The 24,994-nt window shown below is 37.7% G+C and overlaps 4 protein-coding genes and 1 non-coding gene across 15 annotated transcripts; 3 read left to right on the forward strand and 2 right to left on the reverse strand.

Moving 5' to 3' along the window:
- The first annotated feature begins 1,088 nt into the window (after window positions 1–1,088).
- On the forward strand, window positions 1,089–6,443 carry LOC135653337 (calreticulin-like). Of its 2 annotated transcripts, XR_010502394.1 has the most exons (15): window positions 1,089–1,261; window positions 1,922–2,029; window positions 2,180–2,372; window positions 2,483–2,741; window positions 2,833–2,889; window positions 3,434–3,481; window positions 3,568–3,654; window positions 3,738–3,795; window positions 3,875–3,942; window positions 4,015–4,110; window positions 4,190–4,237; window positions 5,874–5,903; window positions 5,991–6,068; window positions 6,167–6,250; window positions 6,284–6,443. XR_010502394.1 is itself a non-coding variant. In XM_065175217.1 (14 exons), the coding sequence occupies exons 1-14, from the start codon at window positions 1,159–1,161 to the stop codon at window positions 6,176–6,178; spliced, it is 1,245 nt and encodes a 414-aa protein (XP_065031289.1). In that variant the 5' UTR covers window positions 1,089–1,158; the 3' UTR covers window positions 6,179–6,443. The 2 variants fall into 2 exon arrangements, 1 of the variants encoding a protein (XP_065031289.1); XM_065175217.1 differs by having other exon boundaries at window positions 6,167–6,443.
- A 553-nt stretch (window positions 6,444–6,996) lies between these two features.
- On the forward strand, window positions 6,997–10,881 carry LOC135652423 (GTP-binding protein SAR1A-like). The gene is made up of 3 exons (XM_065173339.1): window positions 6,997–7,357; window positions 7,474–7,605; window positions 10,294–10,881. Exons 1-3 carry the CDS (start codon window positions 7,229–7,231, stop codon window positions 10,612–10,614), a joined length of 582 nt encoding a protein of 193 aa, XP_065029411.1. The 5' UTR covers window positions 6,997–7,228; the 3' UTR covers window positions 10,615–10,881.
- Window positions 10,882–11,595: 714 nt separating this feature from the next.
- LOC103972400 (uncharacterized) lies at window positions 11,596–18,310 on the reverse strand. 6 transcript variants are annotated; one of them, XM_065175206.1, is made up of 12 exons: window positions 18,231–18,302; window positions 17,989–18,108; window positions 17,760–17,863; window positions 17,596–17,679; window positions 17,476–17,500; window positions 17,293–17,375; window positions 15,522–15,554; window positions 13,544–13,622; window positions 13,396–13,448; window positions 12,883–12,943; window positions 12,603–12,685; window positions 11,596–11,964 (listed from the first exon to the last, which is right to left on the reverse strand). In XM_065175206.1, the coding sequence occupies exons 3-12, from the start codon at window positions 17,778–17,780 to the stop codon at window positions 11,872–11,874; spliced, it is 615 nt and encodes a 204-aa protein (XP_065031278.1). In that variant the 5' UTR covers window positions 17,781–17,863; window positions 17,989–18,108; window positions 18,231–18,302; the 3' UTR covers window positions 11,596–11,871. The 6 variants fall into 6 exon arrangements, with proteins under 6 accessions (XP_065031278.1, XP_065031277.1, XP_009385007.1 ...); XM_065175205.1 differs by having other exon boundaries at window positions 17,955–18,050; window positions 18,231–18,277; XM_009386732.3 differs by having other exon boundaries at window positions 17,955–18,050; window positions 18,140–18,241.
- Window positions 18,311–18,400: 90 nt separating this feature from the next.
- TRNAP-CGG (transfer RNA proline (anticodon CGG)) lies at window positions 18,401–18,472 on the forward strand. The gene has a single exon. It is a non-coding gene; the product is annotated as a tRNA-Pro (tRNA).
- A 595-nt stretch (window positions 18,473–19,067) lies between these two features.
- Window positions 19,068–24,429, reverse strand: LOC103972401 (uncharacterized). Of its 5 annotated transcripts, none has more exons than XM_065173670.1 (6): window positions 24,124–24,429; window positions 23,723–23,889; window positions 23,584–23,645; window positions 21,852–23,501; window positions 20,052–20,193; window positions 19,068–19,958 (listed from the first exon to the last, which is right to left on the reverse strand). In XM_065173670.1, exons 2-6 carry the CDS (start codon window positions 23,832–23,834, stop codon window positions 19,261–19,263), a joined length of 2,664 nt encoding a protein of 887 aa, XP_065029742.1. In that variant the 5' UTR covers window positions 23,835–23,889; window positions 24,124–24,429; the 3' UTR covers window positions 19,068–19,260. The 5 variants fall into 5 exon arrangements, with proteins under 5 accessions (XP_065029742.1, XP_065029741.1, XP_065029740.1 ...); XM_065173669.1 differs by having other exon boundaries at window positions 19,069–19,958; window positions 20,052–20,199; window positions 24,144–24,429; XM_065173668.1 differs by having other exon boundaries at window positions 19,069–19,958; window positions 20,052–20,199.
- Window positions 24,430–24,994: the final 565 nt, after the last annotated feature.

The following is a 24,994-nucleotide window of genomic DNA, read 5'->3' on the forward strand; positions in this document are numbered from 1 at the left end:
TTTGTATTATAACTAAGTTAGAATATATTTAGTTATTATAGCTAACACGAAGGTGTGACAAGGATATGATCAACTTAAGACATTGTTCAACCTATATAGATTGCTTAATCACATAAATAGCAAAACTAATTACGGATTATCTATTTTACTTGGATTCTATTAGCATCACATGATTTTTGTACTTAGAAAATTTAAATTTAAATTTTTATAGTTTTAAAAATAAAACAAATAATTCTATTTGTTCTGACATTCTCAATTACATTGATAGAAAACATAACACAAAACATCATGTGTTTGATCGATATAAAAGTAAAAGTTAAAAAATTAATTTTAATACCTCTTCTATTTATAATAATTTTAATATCCCATGTTAAAAATAGAATTGACGTTAAAATTATCTTTTTTATATAACTTTCGTATCAAACCAATAAATGATGTCACATGTTATATTTTTCGTTAATATAATTGACAACAACAAGATAAATAAAATTATTTTATTTTATTTTTAAAATTATAAAAATTTTATTATAAAATATTTTAAAATAAAAATCATGATACAAGTTGAGATGGGTCAAACTGAGGGCAGAGCTTGTGGAACGCCCACTAAATACTGCTCGATTCGACCATGCTCTCGTGCTTGGTCGAGCCTAGTCACACTGACATGTTGACGAAATGCCACGTAACCATCCATCGTCAGCAAGAAATCAAGTTCCATTTCTTACTTATTATTCGAATTCAATGTCCAACATGCCCCTCTCGTTAGCCATAAATTTCATTTTTGTTCTCGAAAATACAGTTAATAAACCATCTTAGGGATAATGATAGTGGCACTGACGTAAATATTTGACAATCGTAGGTCTAATATTTAGGTGTAAATTCCACATTAGTCTTTGGTAATTAAAAGAAAAAAAATCCGTGGAGCAGCCCTACCGCCGTCTGTCATATGTCCTCCACAGAAGGCCAGACACGTCGATTTGCCACGTGGCAACGATCGATTGGGTGTTCAACCTTTTGGCCGAGCATAGTTGAGGGTGAGGTAAGACCACCGGATGGATTCTGTACTACTCTATCTCTTCTTCTATTTATCTTTTAACCTCGACTCCTCCGTCTCGATCCAAGAAGTAAAGCTCGATAGACAGACAATAGGGGGAGCTCAAAATGGCGATACGGAGGAGGTCTCCCCTCGCCGCCGCCATCGCGGTCACGCTTGCCGTCATGTCGATCGCTTCCGCTGAGGTCTACTTCGAGGAGCGATTCGGAGGTATGTGCGCCTTCCCGATCGCACTTGAGATCTGCGATCTGAACTACACTTTCTACGCTCGGTAGCAGCCATTACTTCGATCTCTCGTTGGATATCCTTCTTCTCTGATATGATCTCCCTACTTCTCTGTTAACGATCTGTAGTTTGGCGGCCATCCGCCGACGATGATGCATATGATTTTTCGATCATTTTGCTTGTACAAGCTATGATTCATTAAATAGATCGATGCATTACATCTGACGCGTGATTTATAGTGAAGTTGATGGAGCGGTGGATAGAAATCTTTCTTTCTTTGCGTTGACCTTTTTCATTCTTGGACAGGAAGCGGCGGGAAAATACTGATATATTCTTTCACCTGGACTTTGTTGATTTACAGCTTTATCCTCGCTATTGTGAAAGATAGTGTTTTAGACGTTTCTGTTTATTTTAATTGTTTGCTCATCGAGGCTTCACGATCGTCGTGGCTGTTAGTTTGATGGTTCTGACAATATTTGCCAAACGTGTGATGTGTTAAATCTTCCTATCAAATGCTGTGACATGCCAGATTGCAGTACAGGATTTATTTAGAATAAGGAGTTAATTTATATTGTACAACGATCACAAATAATTTATATTATACTCGATTGATTCTTTTCTCTGCATTTCTTTTGTTATTTGAAGATGGATGGGAGAATCGGTGGGTCAAATCTGATTGGAAGAAGGATGAGAATATGGTTGGCGACTGGAACCATACCTCTGGCAAATGGACTGGTGATCCCGAAGATAAAGGTACTCCTCTATAGATTGTAAAGATCATTGTATGATCTTTGTTGTAAAGCTGCCGTCCAAAGCTTAATATCGAATAATTCCACTATGAAAAATTTGGATGCCTTTTGTTGATATGGTGATCTCTTGGTTTAATGAATTCCTTTACTGCAGGCATCCAGACCACTGAAGACTACAGATTCTATGCTATTTCAGCTGAGTTTCCTGAGTTCAGCAACAAGGATAAGACATTAGTCTTGCAATTCTCAGTTAAACATGAACAGAAACTTGACTGCGGAGGTGGCTACATTAAGCTGCTAAGTGGTGAAATTGATCAGAAGAAATTTGGTGGAGAGACCCCCTATAGGTACTTTTTACCTTCGTTGATTCCCTTCCATATAGCAACTGACACTGTACCTTCTTATTTATTTTCCTTTTTAGTAATCCAAATTGATTGTCTGCATTTTGAAATTGCAGTATCATGTTTGGGCCTGATATCTGTGGGTTCAGCACCAAAAAGGTTCATGCTATCTTCACACGTGATGGAAAGAACCACTTGATCAAGAAAGAAGTTACTTGCGAGACTGACCAGCTAACTCATGTTTACACTTTCGTTGTCCGCCCTGATGCTACGTATACTATTCTTATCGATAACAATGAGAAGCAAACGGGTAGCCTATATAATGATTGGGATATCCTTCCCCCAAAGCAAATTAAGGATCCTGATGCAAAAAAGGTAAGCACCTTCTAGTAATTAATCTTAACTAGCTGAGGATTGTGTTCTTTGATTGTATGCATTTATTTGATTGAATTGTCTGTTGTCATAGCCAGAAGATTGGGATGACAAGGAATACATCCCTGATCCCGAGGACAAGAAACCAGAGGTAATCTTGACTTTATTATCATACCTTTTCCCGTTTTGGTTTGGTTTTTTGCTCAGGCAATGAGGTGGCACTGTGCCAGAGTTTGTAGTTCTTTACTGTTTGTTTTGGGGAGATGTCAATGTAATATTTTGTATTTACCCCTTGTATAATAGAGCTGTTGAATGACTTTGCACTCTGTTGTGTTTTGGCTTGCAAAAAGGCTGCAATTTTCTGTTCTGTATCAAATTCAGTGCTGCCATGTTCAGTATTTTGATAGGAAAAAAGTGGATCATATACATCGTGCATGTGCGTGTGTGTGCATATATATATATATATATTTGCGATTATATATAATGGATTTTTGCTTGTGCATGAATTTTTGTGTGTATATGTATTGTATATTTTGCTATTATTGATCATTTTAATTTTCATCTTATATTTCTTTGCATGACAATAAGAAACATACATCTATGCTTTTTGTTGCTTACACGCTATTCCTATTTATTTTATCTTGATGTATGGTACCTTTTGATGACATGAAACTAACTTAACCTTATTGATGCAGGGGTATGATGACATTCCTAAGGAGATCCCTGATCCTCATGCGACAAAGGTATAATTTTCTTAGTACTGCTTCTAGGAAGTGTTGTTCTTGTGTCATGTACTCTCACCATCTTTTGCTATTGTGTAATTGTCCAGCCAGAAGATTGGGATGAAGAAGAAGATGGTGAATGGACAGCCCCAACCATTCCAAACCCTGAATATAAGGGACCCTGGAAGCAAAAGGTCTATATAGCTAGTCTTTCTAACCAGCATCAGCATTAGAGCTTGATTGAAAATCCTGATTATTTGCTTTGCTCTCTTTACAGAAAATCAAGAATCCTAATTATAAGGGGAAGTGGAAGGCACCAATGATTGACAATCCAGGTACTTCTTTTTTGTCACTTTGAAGTTAGTATGTTCTTCCTTTTCTGTCAGTTGACTTTGACCTTTAATCTCCATGCAGATTTCAAGGACGATCCCTACATTTATGCTTACCCCAACTTGAGATATGTAGGCATTGAGTTGTGGCAGGTAAAGCTACAATTCCCTCCGCTTGAGTCTAATTTACATATTGAGTGTATGACAACCTTATGTGCTTTTCAGGTCAAAGCTGGGTCACTATTTGACAACATTTTGGTCTGTGATGACCCTGAGTATGCTAAGAAAATTGCCGAAGAAACATGGGGCAAGCTTAAGGATGTAGGTGTTTCAAAATTCCAATTGTTGACAGTATCTCATAGAATAATCAACTACTAAATTCTTTTATTTTATTTTTCAGGCTGAAAAGGCTGTATTTGATGAGGCCGAGAAAAAGAAAGAAGAAGAGGTATGCTGGCATTTTTCTCACCTCAGTAGTTCTTATATCCTGTTGTTTTTTCAGTGACATATGCATATCCTTCCATGCTATTTTTCTTTAAAAACTATTGCATTTTCTTTCAAAGATTATACAATAGATAAAGATTGCTGGGGTTTGAAGAGATTCTCTTCTTATATAACCAATTGATGACAAAATGTCTTTCTACTCATTTCTTAACATAGATTCCTGAAATATTGAGTTGTGTTACAAGTGCAATGCCTTTGGTGCTGTGTGAGTTAATTTAGATCTTCATATAGATTACTTTTCCAATTAGGTAGACTTCTATACATAATGATTGCATGGATTTGATTTGACATAAATATGTTATGATAAATTAGGTGGTTTCTTCAGATATGTAAATTAAGAAAGCAACCAAGTTATCTAGATTTAAATATATTATCCAACACACTATTTTCTGAAGATTTTACAAGTTTCTGGGTTCCTAGGGTCTGTGAGGGAAATTCTGAGATTTAAGAGAGAGCTTTTTGGACTTTACGTCATATCATGATCATAAGGTTTGCTATATCGGATCGTACCACCCGGTACGGGCGGTACGTATTGGTCCGAAGGGCCAGCGGTACGTGGACCGTTCTGTATCGGTCTGTACTGTAGCAGTAATACTGTAGTACTGAAGCAGTGCTACAGTGCTCGATACACCTGAGTGTACCGCTCGGTACACTGGGTGTACCGAGCGGTATACCGTACCATACCGGTATCGAGCTCGGGTCGAAACGTTGGTATGGTACGGTACGGCAGACCTTGTGACCATTTTAGAAAGTGCATTAAAATCTGGTTGTAATTTTCACAAGTGGTTGATCCACTGTCCTCCATTTGGTGTTGAACTTATGAATTGAGAATCACATAGGGGGCCTTCTTCTACTCTAGGCTCCTTCCATACGCTGTCTTATTTAAATGCTACAAAACCATGGTTGTTGGATGGGGAAGGAGGTTAAGAGCGGAATATTTATGTCGCTTTCTAGCGAGAGTTTTCTTCCCTTGGTGTTATTAGCATTTGGCCCCAATGGTGCATAAATACCAAAAGGCCTTGCAAGACCTAATTTGCACTCTAGGAGATACCCTTTCAAGTTGTTTCCCTGCTTAGTATAGTCTTTCTTCCAAACCACCGAGTTTTCCTTTCAATGGGACTCCAGAAGTTTGCCCCTTGACACACTTGCCTGCGTCCGTAAAGCCCATATAGAGTCCCCATCAGCGATAAGATTTCAGTCATTTCAGATTTGCGGCTTCACTGATATAGATAGTTTGGGATGTATACACCCCTTACCAAGTGTTTTTCTCCCTTTTTATATTGTGTTGAAAATTTGATTGTGGTTAATGGTAACTTGGTCTCGATCATTAGATATATATTCCGATTGATAGATTGCATTGCTTAATCCACAACATATGTGCATGTTTGGGTGCCTACCTCCCTCAATGATCTAGAGGCAATGTGGATGACATTTCATCTGCCATTTGTTTTCCCTTTTGGCTCAACGGAAGCTCTTTATTTAACTGGTTCTATGCTTAGATTAATTTCCATGGTTCTATTGACCTTTTCGGGGGTGTAGAGTATCTTTCTAAACAAGTTCTCTTGTTCCTCTTATAACAGGAAGCCAAGGATGATGAATCAGATTTAGATGTAAGCTTCAAAATGATATTTCTTTGTGCATCTTCTTTTTCCCATATTTTAATAATTGTTTTGGCACCCTTTGCATTTTGTGGGTAGAACGAAGATGAGGATGATGCAGAAGATGCTGATTCAAAGTCTGATTCAGATGCAGAAGAGGACAATGAAACTCCCCATGTAATATTCTCTTAGCTCTGATGTCTCCCTGTTTTTCCCAGAGATTTTGTGCAATTATAGTTGTTGGATCTGTAAAATTATTCTCCTGATGGTTTCAGGATGAGCTATAGAGGAAGAAGCTGACAGAGTCTGCTACAATTTTCGCCAGCAGTCTACAGACAAATTGATGGCTTAGTCCTTGAATTTTAATTTTATTTTGAGAATTTATCACTTGGAGAGAACAATTTGAGCACACAGCAGCATGGTTGCTTCTGTCACACTATGTTTCTGGACCTCAACTTTTAGCTTCATTTAGTTCTTCAGGATGCAGTAGCTTTTAAATGAACTAACAACAACTTTCATTTGTCATTTATTTCTGGTGTTTTGATTGTGATATATCCGGTGTTGTGGTTGTGTCATGCAAATGTGCAAGTTAAGATGAAAAGTAGCAGGCATTTGCTGCTACTTTTGCCCTCATGGAATCCAACAGTAGCTCTCCCTTAATACGAAGTGCATATATTTTTTTCCTCTGCTGCAATATGGCTTGATTAGGTAACCTACAACACTCCGATCTTTCTAGATGCCTAATGTTATTGAACAGATAACATTCATATACAAAAGTTGGTATAGATGCTTACACGTATAATGACTATTTTGGCTGTACAATCGAGTCCGTAAACAGAAGAGAAAGGAGGAGGCATATGCAAATCAAAATGTGACGAGGAGCATTTTTGTATCTCGAGTTCATTTATAGCTTTCCATAATTTAGTTTTAAATGCATACGTTACAAATATGGTTGATCGATATCCCTAAATAGCCATAAAGCTCTTTTCCCTGATGCAATAGCTATCATCATCACGTAATATAGAAACAGGAAATCGATCGAGAGAGGCTTTTAGTATATAAAAAAGTATTTGGAGTCGCATCCAACTCAACGGAGGAAGTAAAGGAAAGACAGCTTTGACTACCGTGGAATAATACATACCACCCTCACGCCTCATTTTATTTTCCTTTTATTATTTTTCCGGTTTGCGTTAGGGTTTCCCGTCTTCCGTTGTCTCGTTCCCATTTGACGAGCAGATCGGGGACTCACGGCCCCGGAATCGATTCCGGTCGCCGGATCCGATCCTGATCGTGCGTTTAGTTGGTCGTCCGTCTTGTGGAACTTCTCTCCGCCCGCGATGTTCCTGATAGATTGGTTCTACGGAGTCCTCGCCTCTCTGGGTCTGTGGCAGAAGGAGGCCAAGATCTTGTTCTTGGGCCTTGACAATGCCGGCAAGACCACGCTGCTCCATATGCTCAAGGACGAGGTCGGATCCCTCGTCCTTCGTTAGATTTCTCGTCGGTCATTGATAAGAGAGTTGTGTCGGTTTAGTTTTCTTCGATTTAAGGATGCGTTGGTTGTAATTAGTTTGTTCGAATGCAGAGATTGGTCCAGCACCAGCCGACGCAGCACCCCACGTCGGAGGAGCTGAGCATCGGGAAAATCAAGTTCAAGGCTTTTGATCTGGGAGGGCACCAGATTGCACGACGTGTCTGGAAGGATTACTATGCTAAGGTCTCTCAACATTCTACACTCTGTTTGCTTTTCGGTTAGGAGTTTACTGCATTTTGCTTGTACTTATCCTCCGTTTGAAGCCTATAATCTTCATTATGGTTATTTTGAGAATTGAATTTTACTCGTTTCACCCAAAGGTAATCTTTCAATGGCCTATATGCATTCGTTCCTTGATATTGTTTCAGTCCACATACAGATTTTTTTTATGATTTCGGTGATCATCAGGTCATGTGTTGGATCACATATCTTTTAGCTGTGGTTTAGTTTTCGTTTTCATATGTCTCGTGGCGTTGAATTGAGAAACCAGAATATTATGCTGTTATGTATTTTCTGTTCCGTGATATTTGACGTTTGAACTTTGTTCACCCACGGCAATGCTCAATTTCTGACTTCAGCCATAAGATCTTATCTATTTTGTGTCCATCTTTTTTGGGCATATCACAGATCTAGGAAGCAAATAGATAACCTTGGCTGTGTTCAGTCCAACTCTGAGTATCATACTCTTTAGGAGCATATTCTCGAATTCTAGTATTGTTGAAATTTGGCTTGATTCTAATGTGACTCTGCATCTATAAGCCTGAACCAACTGAAATAAAAAGTCATTTTGGAAGCAAATCCCACAATTACCTAACTTTAGGAAGAACTTAGTTGTTTTCACATAAAAAATCATTGTTCTGAAATAAAGAAGCATGGCGCATGATGAGTGTTGTGAGGATAGTCCACACGAGAGCATGATGAGGGTGCATCAATATGACGTCTTTGAGAAAAAGAAATGCAATAAGGATTGTAAATGATGCAGCCATTTTAGAATTTAACATATTACTTGTGCCCGCAAGGCATACGATACATAAGCTAATTAAATTGTTTGGAAAGCATGCTCATAGCTAGTCCTTAATTATCTTGTTAGCCTACCAACTGGTCTGGAGGAGTCTAGTTTGGGATGCCCATTGGCAGTATGACCTGAGTTGTTATAGTACTCTGCCACAGTCTTGCCCAGGGCTTGATCCTGCTCATGCCATACTTTGGTTTTGCAACACACACCGTGTAGCTGATCTGACCTGGCAACATGTCATGCTAGCCCACCGACACAGGTGGGCCTGCAATGGCTCTCGTCTATCCATCACAAGAAGAAATTAGGGGTGTGCTTGTCTAACAATTTGACTGTCTGAACCCCTCTATCCGATCCGATCCTCCCTGATTGCCTCACTTACCTGTTTTCCTTGTTTTCTCCAACTCCCCCTGATTTCTTCCTTTCTTGTTCTCCGTTTCTCCATTTCCACTGCCATTGCTGCAAAAATACATGCACAAGAGCGGCATGTAGAATGGTGTCCTCACTCTCTTCTCATATTTTACAATCAAGTATGTACATTTGAGGGTCGTGTTGTGCCAGGCATGTAGAATGGTATCCTCACTCCTCATTTTTTACAATCAAGTATGTGCATTTGAGGGTCGTGTTGTGCCAGATCACCTCCGTGCATGGGCTGGGCCGGATACCAGATCTTACCAAGTAATCAAGAGATTCAAGACTGTTGTTTTAGTATAAAAATGACAATAGGTGAAGCAGCCTATAATCCAACAGCAAGCCCAATCTATAAGATGTGCAATAAGTTGAGCTCGAAGCTTTTGGCATAAGCCTGTATGCCTTACCTGTTTTCCTTGTTTTCTCCAACTCCCCCTGATTTCTTCCTTTCTTGTTCTCCGTTTCTCCATTTCCACTGCCATTGCTGCAAAAATACATGCACAAGAGCGGCATGTAGAATGGTGTCCTCACTCTCTTCTCATATTTTACAATCAAGTATGTACATTTGAGGGTCGTGTTGTGCCAGGCATGTAGAATGGTATCCTCACTCCTCATTTTTTACAATCAAGTATGTGCATTTGAGGGTCGTGTTGTGCCAGATCACCTCCGTGCATGGGCTGGGCCGGATACCAGATCTTACCAAGTAATCAAGAGATTCAAGACTGTTGTTTTAGTATAAAAATGACAATAGGTGAAGCAGCCTATAATCCAACAGCAAGCCCAATCTATAAGATGTGCAATAAGTTGAGCTCGAAGCTTTTGGCATAAGCCTGTATGCCTTACCTGTATGGTTGGTTTTGGAAAAAGTTTCTCTGATAAGTTGAGTTATAAGTTTACTTATGAACTTTTGGCATAAGCCCGTATAATAAGATGAGTTATATGTTTAGTTGGTTTTGGAATACATTACCTAACACTGCTTTGCATAGTTGGTTTTGGAAGAAAAAAAAAGGTAATCCGGTACATCACCTGACAATGCTTTGCATGGCAGTGGTCTCCTTTTACTGTAAAGATCACCACATCTATTCACCCTTAAATGAGTTATTTCTTTGTTATGGATGCCACTCAAGGAACTTGGTTCACTTTGGATCTCTTGATGCTTTTTTAGGTGCCTGTGCCTGCAACTTTAGATTTCTTTCTCATGGAGTACCATTAAATCTTTTAGGTTCTTGTTACAGTTTTTGGTATGTTTTAATCTTCTTATCTAATCAGCAAACTACATATTATCAGCCAAGCTATCAATGCTGTAGTTTTTCAGCCAAAATATGTCCAATTACTTTGTGCATTTATAGTGTAAGCCTCTGCCTCTCCAGATCATTGTATTCGTTTGTATGATAGATGTGATTTTGTAAACCTTCTAAAAGGCTGTGTTTTACTTGCTGTTTAAATAGGTGGATGCGGTGGTATATCTGGTGGATGCATATGACAAGGAGAGATTAGCAGAGTCAAAGAAGGAACTGGATGCACTTTTATCAGATGATGCCCTGGTCAATGTCCCGTTCCTCATTCTAGGGAACAAGATTGACATTCCATATGCAGCATCAGAGGAAGAGCTATGCTTCCACCTAGGTCTGAACAACTTTGCAACCGGCAAGGGCAAGGTGAACCTAACAGACTCCAATGTCCGCCCCATTGAGATCTTCATGTGCAGCATCGTACGTAAGATGGGTTATGGTGATGGTTTCAAGTGGCTTTCCCAGTACATCAAGTAGGGTCGAGTCTTTGGCGTCTCATGGCCTGAGATCGTATATGGAAACTTAAAAACTTTGCAAGCCAAATGATCCTCGTTGGTCTGTCAGTTTTGATATGGAACTCCTTTGGTTCTCTCATAGTGGGTCGGTCCATGGAAATTTTGATTTGCAACATTAAAATCCGATCGGAGTCTGGGTTTCGATTGAGGCAGGCTGCTCATGCCTTTCATCCAGATATGTCCATTTGTTTCGTGGAGCACTTAAAAGAGGTTTCAGAGGTTTTGCTTATGGTGTTGGTTTACTTTTAGCCATAATTTCTCGTCGGGTATACCTTTTGTTGGGCTTCTTCAGCTATCAGGTTGTGGGGGGAACATGTTCAGGATTGATGTGGCTTGCACAAAGAAGATTCAGAACCGTGTTTCTCTAGTATTTATTTTCGTACCAAACATGGCGTATGTGCCTGTCGCGAGAATTTGAGGACGCAATAGTTGGTCCAACCACCTCCTATCTTCTGTCCCCCAAGCAGCAAAGAGCTCGAGGACAGTAGTATTTTATGGTGGTGATACGTTTGCTAACCTTTTCCTAATTAACCATGCTATTTATTGTGTCTGCAATGCTAGTCTTTTTTTTTTCATTTTTATTTTTTTTAGAAATATACTTTTAAGCTACGATAAATCTTATGATTTTATTTTTAATATCTATTTGCACACTTCAGAAATTTTGGATGTAAACATGCATCCCTATTTTAAATATTATATATATATATATATTAATTCATTACATTACATTATGCTTATAACTATCTCTTATGCAGCTCAAACTTTGAAAAAATTTCATTAAAAAAATTAACTCAAACCTAAAGCCTATTGCTTGAGCAACAATTAATTAATCAATAATTCCATGTCTCAACAGTCACTATTTCGAAGGGCTGCTGGTGGCAGAAACAAATAGCATTCATTACCGACAAGCATACTCAGATCACTGCCCACTTCGATAATGGTGTCATCAAACAAACCCAATCCTGCCGTGCACCGCCACTATGATTTTAGCAAACCAAAACTGGTTTTAGATGTCAACTGATACTGTTTTGGCATTGGTGGATAAACCCAACATTTTCTGCACAATTTAGGAATTCAAAAAACTCTAGCATCAATCATGACATTACAGACAGGTTTGCAGTTCAAAGAGAGTGAGATCGAGAGGACTTCCAGCCGATGATGATAATAAGCCATTACAAGTGTTTCAGGTTGGAAGATCCATGCAGCCAATGCCTACGTATCACTTTTTCGATGATCGGAAACCTCCAAAGCCCATCATCGCAGCAACATCGGGATCGACATCGTCGACTTCTTCTTGGGCAGCCTTCTCTTTCTAAAACCCAAAGCTGAGCTGGTTAGTAATCAGAGCAGGAGATACAATGAATGCAGGCATACACAGTATATGTGCGAAAAAATGTTTTCCATAATCAAATGTTGCCTCGGATCAATAAAGAAAGGAATAAAGAAAATCTTGCCACAATGTTTTGCTACTTTTTCATGTGTTTGTAGGTTCACATGCAAAACTTCCAAAGTTCTTGCTGTGCTGGGCCAAACCATCAACAGCATTGATACTGATAGCAAAAGCTGCCAAAACCTACTAAATTTATCTATCTATCTATCCTTTCATGTAATTATTTACTTGTGAGTGGAGAAATAAGCACCTGTTCCATGATGATTAACTCCTTTATAAGCAATTTAAATTAGTCTGGAAAATCAGAAGTGCAAGCAATGGTATACTTTTATCAATGATAAAATTAAGTTTGATTTTCTTGGTTCTCATCTCACAAAGTTCCAAAAAGAAGCCAACCATCAGATGAAGTGGTGGTATCTATATTTTATCTTCACATATCCAAACAGAGTCATATTATTTGCCAAGTCTAGAAAATCTGGCAAGATGACAAAAAAGGTAGAAAACAAATAGCAACAGGAAAAAGATTCCCAGTCCAAACCATAAGCATGAGAACTGCTCACCTTCTTCTCCTTTTTCTTTTCTCGACGCAGACGCTTCCGCTCCTCCTCCTCTTCCTGCTGTTTTCTTATCCTCTCGTCCAAATCTGAAGCAAGCACATTAAAGTTTATAAAGCTAGCCGGTATGAGAACCAGCAATTAGTTCCCACTCATTTTTATACAAAGATGTGGACATTGGCCTATAGCTCCCATTTTAAATTCACCACGCTGCATAACTGTAATAATGATTGACGAAACCAAACAAGACAACTATAAGGCTATAACAATCCACTCAATTTCTTACCTTGCTCAGTGAAGCCCTCTGGAGCTTTCCGCTTCTTAAGCACTTCAAATCGTTCTTGGACCTGCAAAAAAAGATAGAATAAGAATATATAAATAATATTAGGGAAATCAATAGCATGAAAATTTAAACAATTATTTCATAGAGGTCCTTATATTGGCATATGATCTGTAAGTTTCGGCACAAGGAACACTCTGATCCTCGCATAGCGGTATGCCAAGATTACATGAACAAACTGCAATCAAGCCACATCGTAGATACAGCAATGCATCATATACGTCAGCTGTTTCACATCTGAGCCAGTCTTCATCTATTCATTTTTCTTCGAACCCATATAAGATAACAACTATCTCGATAAAAATATCCCAACACAGATTAAAAATCTACAAAGCATAGATCACTGTTGTTTCACTAAAAAGTAACAGAATAAGCCCTTCAAAATAATTGGTTACTTTATTCAAATGGCGATAAATGTTCAGAACTTTTGCTCTTAATCAACTAAGAATAAAGTCATACCTGTTGAAGAGTCGCCCTTTCCACCCGCATAGACATGCCCAAAGCTCTCTGATCTGGGTAGAACAAGAAGTCAATAACCGCCAGCATCAGTGAACCTTCCAAGTCAGGTCATGCCCAACAATAGTAAAAAAGGGCATAAGTCACATACGTTTCTTGCCATTGATGTGATCCAGGTAATTAGCTGAATCTTTTACAACACATTCGCAGACTGCACAGTAGTATCCAGCCTGCAAAATACAAACCCATTATATTGAAGACCAAAACCTACAAGGCATCTATCTATTCACTAGCAAATTGAATGACATGGACTTCATGACTAAGATATCACTTGAAGAAGTCTCAGCCGTCATGTTTCTAATACTTAAAGCATCTCGGGCTTTCCAATAAGAGGAATTTCAATAAAGAGGGACTGCTTTATATATGGTAACTTCTGAGTTTTCAAGGAAAACGTCTGGGTGTCCAATAACTTTTGCCTCCTTCCTTACTTTTTTTCTTGTGCTTTTGTGTGTGTGTGTGTGTTTTTGGAGAGGGTGAGTGATAGTGCAATATGATTATACTAAATGCAGTATAGCTGCATATTTTTTGTAGGGTGATGGAGCAGAAATTAAATGAAAATCAAACATAAGGTGGAAAAAAAACATTGTCAACCAAAGAGGCGATGATTAAGTTTCCTTTCTAGAAGGATACCAAACATTTCTTTATTATTTTTTCTTTGAAAGCAATGCTCCTTTGAAACATCCACCAACAATTGGAATACAACATGATATGTAGTAGATGAAATTATGATGGGCAAGGATGCAGAACCATTGAAATGATATAGTAACACAATGAAAGAGCTGAGTTATGGCTTGCAGTCAAGTCATCCACCATCTTTTCAAATCAAATAAGCAGTAATCACGACTGATAATAACTATGGCAATAGAGATATATAAGAGGCTTAGTGCCTTCAACAATATTTTCTCACATAATAGTATTAAAAGCCATCAATTGAACCCATTAGGTACCAACATCTATCTCTCATTGGTTGCCATGTAAGAACTAAGGGCAGTGACATGACACATCCTTTAACTTGGAATGGCTATAACCATAAATCTTTTTGCATAGTTTCTGATTCTTCTACCCTTCCACGGCTTCAAAAATTATCAGCCAAGAGCACAAATATGTAAGTTTATTCTCCCTCTAATGGGATAGTACTCAATTCAATTTGCGCACTTGATCCATGTAATGGCTTACTACATCTTCACCATCAGCATAATTCGTCTCCTAATTTATTTAAGTCTACTAGCCTTCTCCTCATCTAGTGATTTTCATAAATAGATACCATCTAAATGTATTCACTTATACCATCCTTCAGTTGACAATATACACAAGGAGGATATTGACACGTTCAAACAGAGAATAAACATACACACAGATGTTAATACAGAAACTATAAATTTCAATATGATTTCATATCATGCAAAATAGAAACTCTATTACTAATTCTTTGCATCCTAAAAAAACATCTTTTCAAAAAAAATAAAAGCTTCAAAAGAGGTTTCTTAGTGATCATGCTTAATGCTGTACTTATTGCAAAGGCTAAATTATGTCATCCTAAGCTTAACAAACATGGCAGTCTATGGTGCCTAAAGATATCACTAGATTAGCTTAATTATATATTGAATCATCTTATCATGAATATACAAGGAAAATACAAGTTCAAATGCCAATAAGATGTAAAACCAATAAGGAATACTTCTACAAGTACAAGTGTTAATCTCAAAGATATGGAAGGATTCACTTTTACAATAGCTATAGAAATAATTAAAGCAAATTAATCTCGAATATATGCAGTTTAGGCTGTTTTGTGATGTTAGGAAGAATTGTTTCAATCAAAGTCGAGCCATGCTTTAATTATCATCGACATTAGTAAGATATCTTTTTGATTCACCCTCCCATATCAGACATAAACAAACTTTCAAATTAAATTTAAAGCATGCTTTCATGTAGCACCAAAGTGGTAAATTTAAATCATACTTTCATGTAGCACCAAAGTTGTGCAATCTGCTAAAAAACGTCATAGATTCCAATAAAACACAAAACCACATTCGCGTAATTATAAACAGTTTAATGTCCATAAAAAATACCTGCTGGCTTAGTGGTGCTATTGGGGTAACAACCTGCAAAAATGAAAGAATGTAAATTATGAGCAACAATAAAAAAATTTGTTGTTTTTCTTGGACAACCTAGACAATAAAGATCCGTCATAAATAGAACACCAGCAATTACATGTTTTCAAGTTTTGTTGATCTATTATAATAACATACAAACATGAAGTCAGACAAGTAACTTATAGATGTTGGGCCATGAATATTCTAAAGATTTTAGATAAAATAGAAGTGATAATGATAGGAACCATAAATTTGCCCCAAAAATTATGAGTATTGTAAAGCATGCTTTCAAAGAGAATGAATGTGGGCAAGAGTGTACGGTAACCCCATTGATGTGGAGTTAATGATATCAAGAAATAGTCAAGCTAACTAATTATTTAGCAAATTCTGCAAACTAAAAAAATCCCTACCAACCGGATGATAACTTTGTTTTATACCAAGATATAACTAAAGAGAGAGATTTAAAATCACTCAACTTAGAGGGGAATTATCGCAACACTATGATGCTTTTGAAAAGAATTTTTAAGTAAATGCCAACGTATGAAGCATTTATTCCCAAAATATAAACTTGGTTTTATGTTTAACAATTATCTTTGAAAGCAATTTATGTATTATTACAATTAATGAACAAATATTGAGGACAAACAAAGACTTGCATAATTATCATTAAGCAAATGACAAAATTTGATGAGGATATTATAAATAGAGTTAAGTAACAAAATTAAAGAAGCAAGGGGTGTCAAGATTGTTGTATGAATGTTTTTTGAACCTTGGACTAGAAGAAAAGTTCAACAAGGCAGTTGGGTGACCAACTATATTCCATGTGTTAGATTTTTGAAAAATTAAGAAACAATATGTGCAAAAAGTTAGCATCAATGAGATAAGGATATCAAAATGTGTGGGATTACTAGAAAATATAAAAATAAAAAGAATGAATGATCAGGAAAAGTCCTAATTGAGTATAAAATTCAAGAAACCATTCGTGTAGCATGCACATGTCCAAAGGAAATCCATAAATGCATCATATGGACAAGTGACCTAGGATTAGTGGTGTAATGAGAACTAGATGAAAGAATTAAAGAACTTCATTAAGGAAAACAATGGGTGGCCTGATGTCTGGAGTGATATTGCCCGTACCTATATCCATGTAACTGACTCCACAGAATCATTTTTCACTTTGGAGGTACACATCTTAGCCTCTTAAGAGTGAATCTTTTCCACAAACAAATAATTAATAATGTTTAAAAATTTAAAAGTATCTATACGCTCCAATGCCTGGACTGAGACTTCATCTAAAAGCCCATCTCACAAAACCCACGCATATCCCCAACACATGAAGATCAAAAGCTAGGTTGAATGCTAAAGAATCTTGCAATGAGCTTCGATTTATGTTGAATGCTAAAGACACTGAATAGAGAAGATACATAATGATGATGGTGGTGGTGATTTTTTTTCTTTCTTCTCTAAAAAGTTTGGTAGATGTAGTCCGTAACTGCCATTATTGCTAACAGATTTACAAATCTGGTTATATATTTATAAAATGACCATGATCCTAGACAAATAAAAAAAGACGATGCATGTCCAGAAAACAACAGTAAGTAAATTAATCACCAAAGAAAGCTCATACATTTAAACACCCTTTGTTGCACAAATTCTTCCACATCGTCAAATGAGTATTTATCATGGAACCATCATAAATTTCTGTGAAAAGAATAATCGTAAGCAACTAAGTGGTGTCATAACAAACCTGAGTTTTCCCCAAGCGGGATTCAAGGTCGACTTCATAATCCCTGTGCTTCAGGGGTTTCCTTTGGACAGGAGGGGCTTTTTCTGAGATACAGACATCAAATAGGGGTATAAGATTGACTAAAAAGCCATCAATATGAAACAATGAACCCATACAGAAGGCCAGCATCCTTATAGAGTTTACCTTTGGATTTAAATCTGCCCTCCTCCTGCTTGACAAAACAAAAACACAGAAATAAACAAATGATGAGATCAAATTGCCCAACAAGTCCTTGATACGTTTATTGCTGGTAAATGCAATCACCTCTTGCCTTTCTCGTTCTCTGGCTTTCTGAAGAAACTCTTCCCGATCCCACTTCCTTCGAAAAGTGTTGTCAACTCCAACAGCCTATGCGTACAACAGGTAGCAGACATGTAAACGGCAGCATAACCCGCTTCCACAAAAAGGCACTTACGAAAAAAACTCACATTAGTGCGAGGCTGAGCCATCACAATGCGTCGTCAAGACAGGTTCCTCGGGGCCAAGCAAACAGCAAAAGTTCCCTTATCTTCAATTCCAATGACCACAATCACTGCAAAATTAATATGAGATATCACGATTCTGGATCAGCTAGAGAACCTAAGAATAAGGGCATGGAGTCGAAGAAAGTCGGGATTTGATACGTATTTTAGCTAGAACTTGACGAATCACTAGCACCCGTTCACTCTAGGGAAACACTTCGATCGAAAAGCCAAGACCGCGTATACCAATCCGCATCCCTGATCCGGGAAAAAGCAAATAGAGCAAAGATTTGGACCTAATCGCAGGAGACTCTAGCTGAAAAAAAACAAAAGGGGAAAACACAAACATATCAAAGATTTTGACTTAATCCAAGGATTCTCTTCTCCGAAAGATAGGACGTCGAATCCCGACTAGGGTTCCTCGCTACCAAATCGTACCGTGCATTCGTGAGCCAAGAAAAGGGGAGCAAGGATCAGAGGAAGAGAGAAACGTACCTCCGCGAAGAGAATTCACATGGCGAAATGGAACCCTAATAACGGTTTATAGAATGCGTTCTTATATTGATTTCATAGAATAGATATAGGTAAAGTGTTGGGTGTACTGTACAGGGCGTTTGGTCTAGTGGTATGATTCTCGCTTCGGGTGCGAGAGGTCGCGAGTTCGATTCTCGCAACGCCCCAAATATTAAGCTCAAATTTTTTAGCCTTGTTCTTAATGTGAACTTTGAATTATGTGTGTCGACGCAGGTTTAGAGGTTCGCATCGAACCGGACCAAAATCGCAAGAATTTTTGTGGGAGTCAGGCTCGACAAGCTAGCAAAATTTGAGCCGAAATCAAATTGGACCGGATCAGGTTCAAATGCAAGTCGAATCGAACTCGACGTGAGGTCGCGAGTTCGATTCTCGCAACGCCCCAAATAATAAACTCAAAGTTTTTAGTATTGTTCTTAATGTGAACTCCGAATTATGTGTGTCGACGCGGGTTTAGAGGTTTGCATCAAACCGGACCGAAATCGTGAGAATTTTCGTGGGAGTCAGGCTCGACAAGCTAGCAAAATTTGAGCCGGAATCAAATTGGATCGGACCGGGTTCAAATGCTGGCCGATTCTCTGTGAACACTTTAAACTCTTTAAGAAACTAATCTTTTAATCTCGTCAAGATATTTATAACATCAGTTTAATTAGTTTAGTTTAATCTCGTTATTTTTTGAAGAATCAATTTCATATTCTCTTTTGGAACTTTCAGAAACAAAATAATGAAATCTTCTAACAAAAACCTTCACCAACCATGAATTTTGCTCATCTTCTGATGAAAAACTCACCATAAATCCATGAAAATTTTGGCTACAGAAAAAGAAAGAACAATCTCAGATATGAGTGATCCAAAGAATCAGAATTTGTCGTGACAACATTAGTTGCAAGGATGTAGAGGAAGGAATCTACAGTGAGATACTTAAGAGGAGAAACAATTAGATATCTTGTGGGTGACTGATTTGGAAATCAGCAACAACTTCATCAACCAAGGTATCCAATAACCACCTCTGAATCTCTACTCCTGCTTGGAATGCTTCGATTTCGAAATCAATCCACCTCCCAAGATAAGTACTCATGTCTTTGGCCACAAGCTCATCCACCATCAAGTCTTCAATGCTATTCCATCCCGATATCTCATCGTAGAGTTCGTGTGACAAGTCTTTGGCAGCAAGCACAACACCTTTCGACCACATTCGGAAACCTGCTCGGAAATAGTGACTATATTTAGTTTCCAAGCACTCGTTCACTGAATCAAAAATTATCTTCCTCCTCATCCTTCTGTGCCTTTCCTCTACTTCACAAGCAGTCAAGCTTTGATTCTCCTCTAATTTTTCAAAGAGAAGGGGATCAAAGATCTCATCAGATTGGTCCATAAAGTAAAGTATTAGATCATCAAAAATAAACTCTGAGATGGTTAATATTTCCTTCACGTACTCCAGTCCACCCCACAGAGTTTCAGCACGATCGCTTATGCCGATTTCTGAGACTAGACCCAAGTCTAAGATCTGCTTATTTGAGGATGCTAAATAAGATAATTCCATCTCACATTCTGCTGACAAAGTTTTGTCGATGCAATCCATCACGGCAATGTCTTCATCCAGAATGGAAGAATAAGACGAATCTGTCCTGCTACCTGGAAAAGCACCATCAAGTTTTAGAAGCAATAAAACTTTTATAAAAACATCAAATGAAGAATCATGTAACGTCTTAACAAATCTGTTATTACCATCGGCATTTTCAAAGCTCTCAGAGTAGCAGCAGCTTTCATTTGAAAATGAATTCTCAAGAATGGAAAGGGGACTCTGATCTTGACAACCAGGTTCCCTTGGGTCTGCTGTGCTACAACAGCAATCGATCCTATTTACTTCCTGATACTGGTTGCATAAGAAATAATCAATGGGTTAAAGTATCCATGGAGCAACTTACTGCTTACAGTGAAATAATATTTCACCATCAACTGTTCTTTTTACAAGAAAAAAAAATTGACTCAAGAAAGAACTAGTATTTCTAAGTTTTACAGCACTACCCAATTGCATCAGTGAAACCAATGAATCTATTATAAGCATTAACTTCCAGACAAAGTTGCCCTTTGAAAGAAAGCACAACCAAGTACAGAAAACAGGAAAGGCCCAGCAGACCAGAAAATAGAAAATCCACATCTAAATAAAGCTCTTCTTCTAACATGTTTTTCATGCTAACCCTGACTTTGTTACATAACTGATGCATGGAAGAGCCGTAAATGCTATAGTTCTGGAGTGCAGGTGATCCTAGTAAGTCAATTGATCAAGATAGCCCACCACAAATATTTGGACAAAGGGATATCTTCCTGTATGATGGGTAAAGTCAATGGGATGCTCTAAGATGTTTCCTTTACATTAATGCTCTAAGCCATAAAACTCATAATAGCAGTTCTAGGACTGTCTGCTTGACAGTAATGAACCAGCATATTAACAATATGTTCAAATGTGCATCTACTGTGGAAACCTAGTTCAAGCAATAAGGTGACGCATAAACATAATGTAAGCCACTATGCATCATCTTTCCACTTAAAGTATTCCACAGTATTTGATTTATCCATAAATAGTAATACTACCTTACTATTATAAAAGATACCTAAAAAACTAAAAATAGTACCAACAAAGGGATTACTAATAGCAATTATGCTCTATCAGACTATCAAGTGTTCATCAAATTGATAATCCACCTTCTTTTGGACAGTCACATATATGTAACCATTATGGTATATGAAATCCTCTAAAATGTGGTTGTCAAACTCCATCATTGCTCCAGTATAACTCTCTGTATCTGTCTCTGTTTCTACTTGGTATTTCAAGTTTGATACTGGTTTACTTCCAACAAACAGACGTCTATTTATTTAATTCTCAGTTTTCCACCAACCCAGTAGTTGTATTCTTGCACTCGAGCTCCTAAGTTTCTCATGGTTACCTCAACTTATAGGCTGACATATTCTGTACCATATTTCAATTCGATTACCATCTAACTGGCTCTTCCCCATTCTATTTTGTGTATGTTGAAATCTGGCATTGTAAGAAAATAGTTTTGCTTATATTTGAAATGCTACACATGATGTTGCTTGAGTACATCAGTAGCACTCGGCATATCTTGCAAATTGTGCGATGTAAATACTAGGTCACAGAGTAAACTATAGAGATGTTACATATATGATATCACTATTTAGATGGTCAAGTAGTTAGAAATTAATTGATGAACAACAGAAGAAAATGTTGGCCTTGTGAAAGAAAATAGCAGATACACTCTTATGAATGGCTTTGACCAAACAGTCTACATAATATACAGCTAACCATAGGTCAGTATGATGCCCTAATGGCAAGCATGGAAAAGAGGTGAACTAAAATTCCACAATACAAGTTATACAAGTATGCATAAGAACAAGAATGATAACTGCATTTCTTGTGCTGCATTAATGCCACTATAATTATAGAAAAAACCAAAGAAAAGAGGTAAACTGACACAAATTATACTACTATTCATAAGAACAATGTACCTGCAGCTTATGTCTGACACAAGGCACCTGAGAACTAGCAACTGAACAGTTTGGATTGCTACTGCTTAATTCATCTTCAATAGACTGGACGAAAGACTCATCAAAAGTGGATGCTGAATCTCTTGAGTCAGGCAAAGAAGCTGCAGTACCACGACCTTCGGTTGATTTACAGCAAGTTGACTGAGTCTCGGATGCTAATTCTCTCAATTTCAGCTCCAAAAGGAAACCTAAATGATCACCTTTTATCGTATTCAATTTGCGAGAGGACAAATTTTTGCACTCTGAACCTGAAGCAGCTTCAGAAAAAGGATAAACGTAAGCCCTCTTTTCGACAATCTTTTCTTCCTCGTGATTGTTTGAATGAGATCCATGCACTGGCTTTATTAAAGGGGATGTGAATGTGAAAGACACAACATCTGCGGCATTACTTGTGTTATCATCAGGCTGTCTCAAATGATTGCGTATCGCAACATTATGCTGAATATGTTTTTTTGGTTTATCTACTGGCATATTGTCAACAGAATCACGTATCTTAGAATAGGATCCCTGCTCCAGCAATTTCTTCTTGCCGGTGTTCTTGTTATTCAGTATAAATCTATCCTTACCAGTACCAGCAGTCTTTGAACCCTTCCTTATTTTGTAACAAACTTTACTGTTCCCTGGAAGATCATTTACCACTTTGTCCTGTCCAGGATAAGCATCCTCAGAGTGTAATTTTCTGTCTCTCTGGTTAGATACCGATGGTTTTGGAGCAAGCTTTCTTTCACTTGCCATGTACTTCTGTATCTTCTGTTGTGGTGCATTAAAAGAATCACCACCTCCTTTATTCTGGTTACTTGTTTGGTCAATTGACCGAAATTTCAAGGTTCTGTTGATATGATGTTCATCATTTTCCTCCACAATCAACTTATTTTTATTGTTTGCACTTGAGCCTTCCCTTCTTTGGACATTCAACTTTGCTTGAATAGCAAGTGAAACTGATTTGCCTTTATCTTTTGCACCAGCTTGTGTGGTTTCTTTTATACCTGGTAAGGACTTGCTATTTTCTAAAGCATTCTGACACCTACCCAAATATTGTGACCTAGAAGACTTGAAAGGAACTGACTGAGCAGATGATCCAGATGACTCTGAAGGCTTTGATGTCTTCTTAGAGTTCGCCGTGATCTTTCTTGAATCAGAAACTTTTAAGGGACTTGAAGATGAACTAGAAGACTGAAGTTCATCCTTGGTAGCCTTAGCAGAGATTAATCCAGGAGTTCTAACTGGTGAAATTAACTCGTGGCTGGTAGGCTTTGCCAATCTAGGAGGCAATGCTTCTACTTGGGACCTCTCGATTGGGCTGTTTAGCATCCTTTCGGGCCTTGACACTAGTGTTTTCCTTGAATAAGCACCATCTTTTAGGATGGCATTGCTGGAACGACATTTTCTGTTTCCACCAAAGTTAGCTCGAAGCACTTGTGAATCATTGATTGAAGTTGAATGTGGCTTAGAACTAACTGATGAGGGCATCGAATCCAAACCCATAAGTCTTGCTACAACTCCTGGAGCCCTAATCCTGCTTCCCTCTCCATCTGTGACTGAATAAGTATGACTGTGGTCATCACTGCTGGCCCTTGCAATCGAAATTCCTGACTTCTCATCTTCATCAATCTGGCAAAAAAACAACAAAATGAAAAGAACAAGTTAAGAAACAGGTACAAGTCATGTGAGCAACTAAACAACCAAATCCCACCTGATGGAGTTGTGATGCTAGCGTATTATCATTACCAGTCACCTTCCCCTGAATTCCTTCCTCTACAGAGATAAATGCTATGGCTTGTTGATGCCAAAAAGAATGGCTTTATCATGTAAAACCAAGAAGATAGACTTACCCATGGAAGCATTTCCATGGCCGAATGACTTCTTCTGCGATTTCCCAGTCCAGTCAATTAAATGAAAGAAACCGATACCACTCTTTGAATCCAACTTTTCCCCCGTCCTCATCTTTCTCTAGCATCGAAAACCATACAAGGAGTAAACGATTGCCCGAGTAAACCACCTACATTCACCAAACCAACACCGCATCGAAGTAATTCAAGCTAAACCAACTCAAAGAAATGAAGAAAAATATCAAAATCGTACAACAAAATCAAGCTATGGCTATTCATATAAACACATGCATTGAAGATTATCTCTCGCATCTAAAAAATTCACAGATAATTATGCTTACGCACTCGATCTATTGTGAATAAACGAAACATATGATGAAATGGCTCAAAGGGATTGACTTTACACTAGAGCTACTCGACTCACGCCAATCAAACGACGTTGCTCCATCCAGATTCTCCCACGTCTTCAGAAAGAAGGAACCGTTGCGCGGAACAGCTACGAACAAGCCCCAGATCGAGGAGGAGGAGGAGGAGGAGGGGGCGGAGAAAGGAAGCTGATCGCCTGCTCGTGGCGGATCATCGGGGACGAACAACTTCTTGGGGACGTGGTGGATTCATAGCGGGTAGGGGCTTCAAGGTGAGGAGTGGAGGAAGATGACGAAGAGAACGGCAGAGAAGTTGGAAGCCATTAATGGAGCTACGAGGGAGACGCAGAGGGACGGAGTGGAAATAAATAAATAAATAAATAGCAGATAACTTTATTTATTTTATATTAATAGGGAAATAATAATTGATAATAATTATAAAATAAAAAAAGAGAAAATGATAGCCGATAGGTCAGACGTGGAAGAAGCACGTGGTGGACCCCACTATTTCCCTTGATAGGTGTAATTTGAATGAAAATGGAAATGAACTTAATGATTTATTATCGACTCCAAACCGAATAAAAAATAACCTTAAATAATTTGATTCTGATATCTAAGTTTGGAAATCGAAATCTTTTGTTCCGATTCAAATAATAAATTTCATAATTTATTAAAAATAATTTTAAAATTTTATATAATTATGTTCATTATAGTTGCACATCAATTTTTAAATATTAAAAATAAAATTATAATTTTTTAAATATTTTTTATGCTTTTATTTATAAAATTGATTCTAATTTTTTATTTTAAAAATCAAAATCTAATAAGGTTACCTTTCATTATCAAGCACTTTGTGAAAAAAATAAGAAAGTAAAATGATAGATCGGAATGAAAAATGATTATCTTATAA

Source organism: Musa acuminata, chromosome BXJ3-11 (genome assembly GCF_036884655.1).
Source record: "Musa acuminata AAA Group cultivar baxijiao chromosome BXJ3-11, Cavendish_Baxijiao_AAA, whole genome shotgun sequence".
NCBI lineage: Eukaryota > Viridiplantae > Streptophyta > Magnoliopsida > Zingiberales > Musaceae > Musa > Musa acuminata.